The sequence below is a fragment of the Pygoscelis adeliae genome, unplaced genomic scaffold (genome assembly GCF_000699105.1).
Source record: "Pygoscelis adeliae isolate BGI_AS28 unplaced genomic scaffold, ASM69910v1 Scaffold226, whole genome shotgun sequence".
Classification (NCBI taxonomy): domain Eukaryota; kingdom Metazoa; phylum Chordata; class Aves; order Sphenisciformes; family Spheniscidae; genus Pygoscelis; species Pygoscelis adeliae.
The window spans coordinates 1,880,122-1,881,070 of NW_008824983.1; the positions used below are offsets into that span (position 1 = coordinate 1,880,122).

Sequence of the window (949 nt, forward strand, 5' to 3'; positions counted from 1 at the left end):
GAGTCAGCTCAGTCCAAAAGAAAATGGGGTTTGGTGTAAATCTGGGGGTGTAATGTTATCATATATCACGCTACCTCGTAAAACCGACACTGAAGCCTGCCGGACAACAAATCACAGGTCAAAATTATGAGCTCTTCGTATTATGTGAATGCGCTTTTTAGCAAATATACGGCGGGGGCTTCTCTTTTCCAAAATGCAGAGCCTACTTCTTGCTCCTTTGCAAGCAACTCCCAGAGAAGCGGCTATGGACCAGGCGCGGGTGCCTTCGCCTCCTCCATGCCCGGCTTGTACAATGTGAACAGTACCATATATCAAAGCCCGTTCTCTTCCGGATACAGCCTGGGCTCTGACGCCTACAACCTGCATTGTTCCTCTTTTGATCAGAACATTCCCGTCCTCTGCAATGAGCTAACCAAACCCAGCTGTGAGAAAGCGGAGGAAAGCAACCTGCACAACCAGGCTGAGCCTAATTTCCGGATATACCCCTGGATGAGGTCTTCAGGTAGGGGCGAGCGGAGAGGGCTCGGAGCCGTGGCAGCCAGGCAAAGCGTGTCGCCAGAATTACTGTCAGCACAGCCTTTATGGTTTTAATTATAGCCGAGGCGCCATTGCGTAGAAAGCCCGTGGCATTGTATGTAAATGAGTATCATAAAACTTTTTATTGCCCAATTAATGGGTTCTAGCCTCGTAAATTTATTTAACTCCATTTGCTATGGAATTTTAGCATCGAGGTGATTTGCGCTGTTTGCTATAGAAATGGGGAGAGTTGGCTGTGGGCTCCCAGAGCCCCCACGGGTAAGCGTCTCCCCTGCCCTCTGCCGAAGTTGGGCAGAAAAATCCCGCTCGCGGGGGAAGGCGGAGGGCAGAGGGGCGTTCAGGAGCGGGGGACGGGCTGCGGAGGACTTTGCCAGCCCACGTTGCCGAGACGTGCCACTCTCGTCCCCCCCCT

The 949-nt window shown here is 52.2% G+C and overlaps 1 protein-coding gene across 1 annotated transcript in view; it reads left to right on the forward strand.

The window, feature by feature from the left end:
* HOXA7 (homeobox A7) overlaps nt 1–949 on the forward strand; it is a 3,543-nt gene continuing 2,594 nt past the window's right edge. Inside the window, exon 1 of the mRNA XM_009325708.1 lies at nt 1–502. Coding sequence (XP_009323983.1) covers nt 127–502 — 376 coding nt within the window. The 5' untranslated portion in view covers nt 1–126. The remainder of the gene's footprint in view (nt 503–949) is intronic.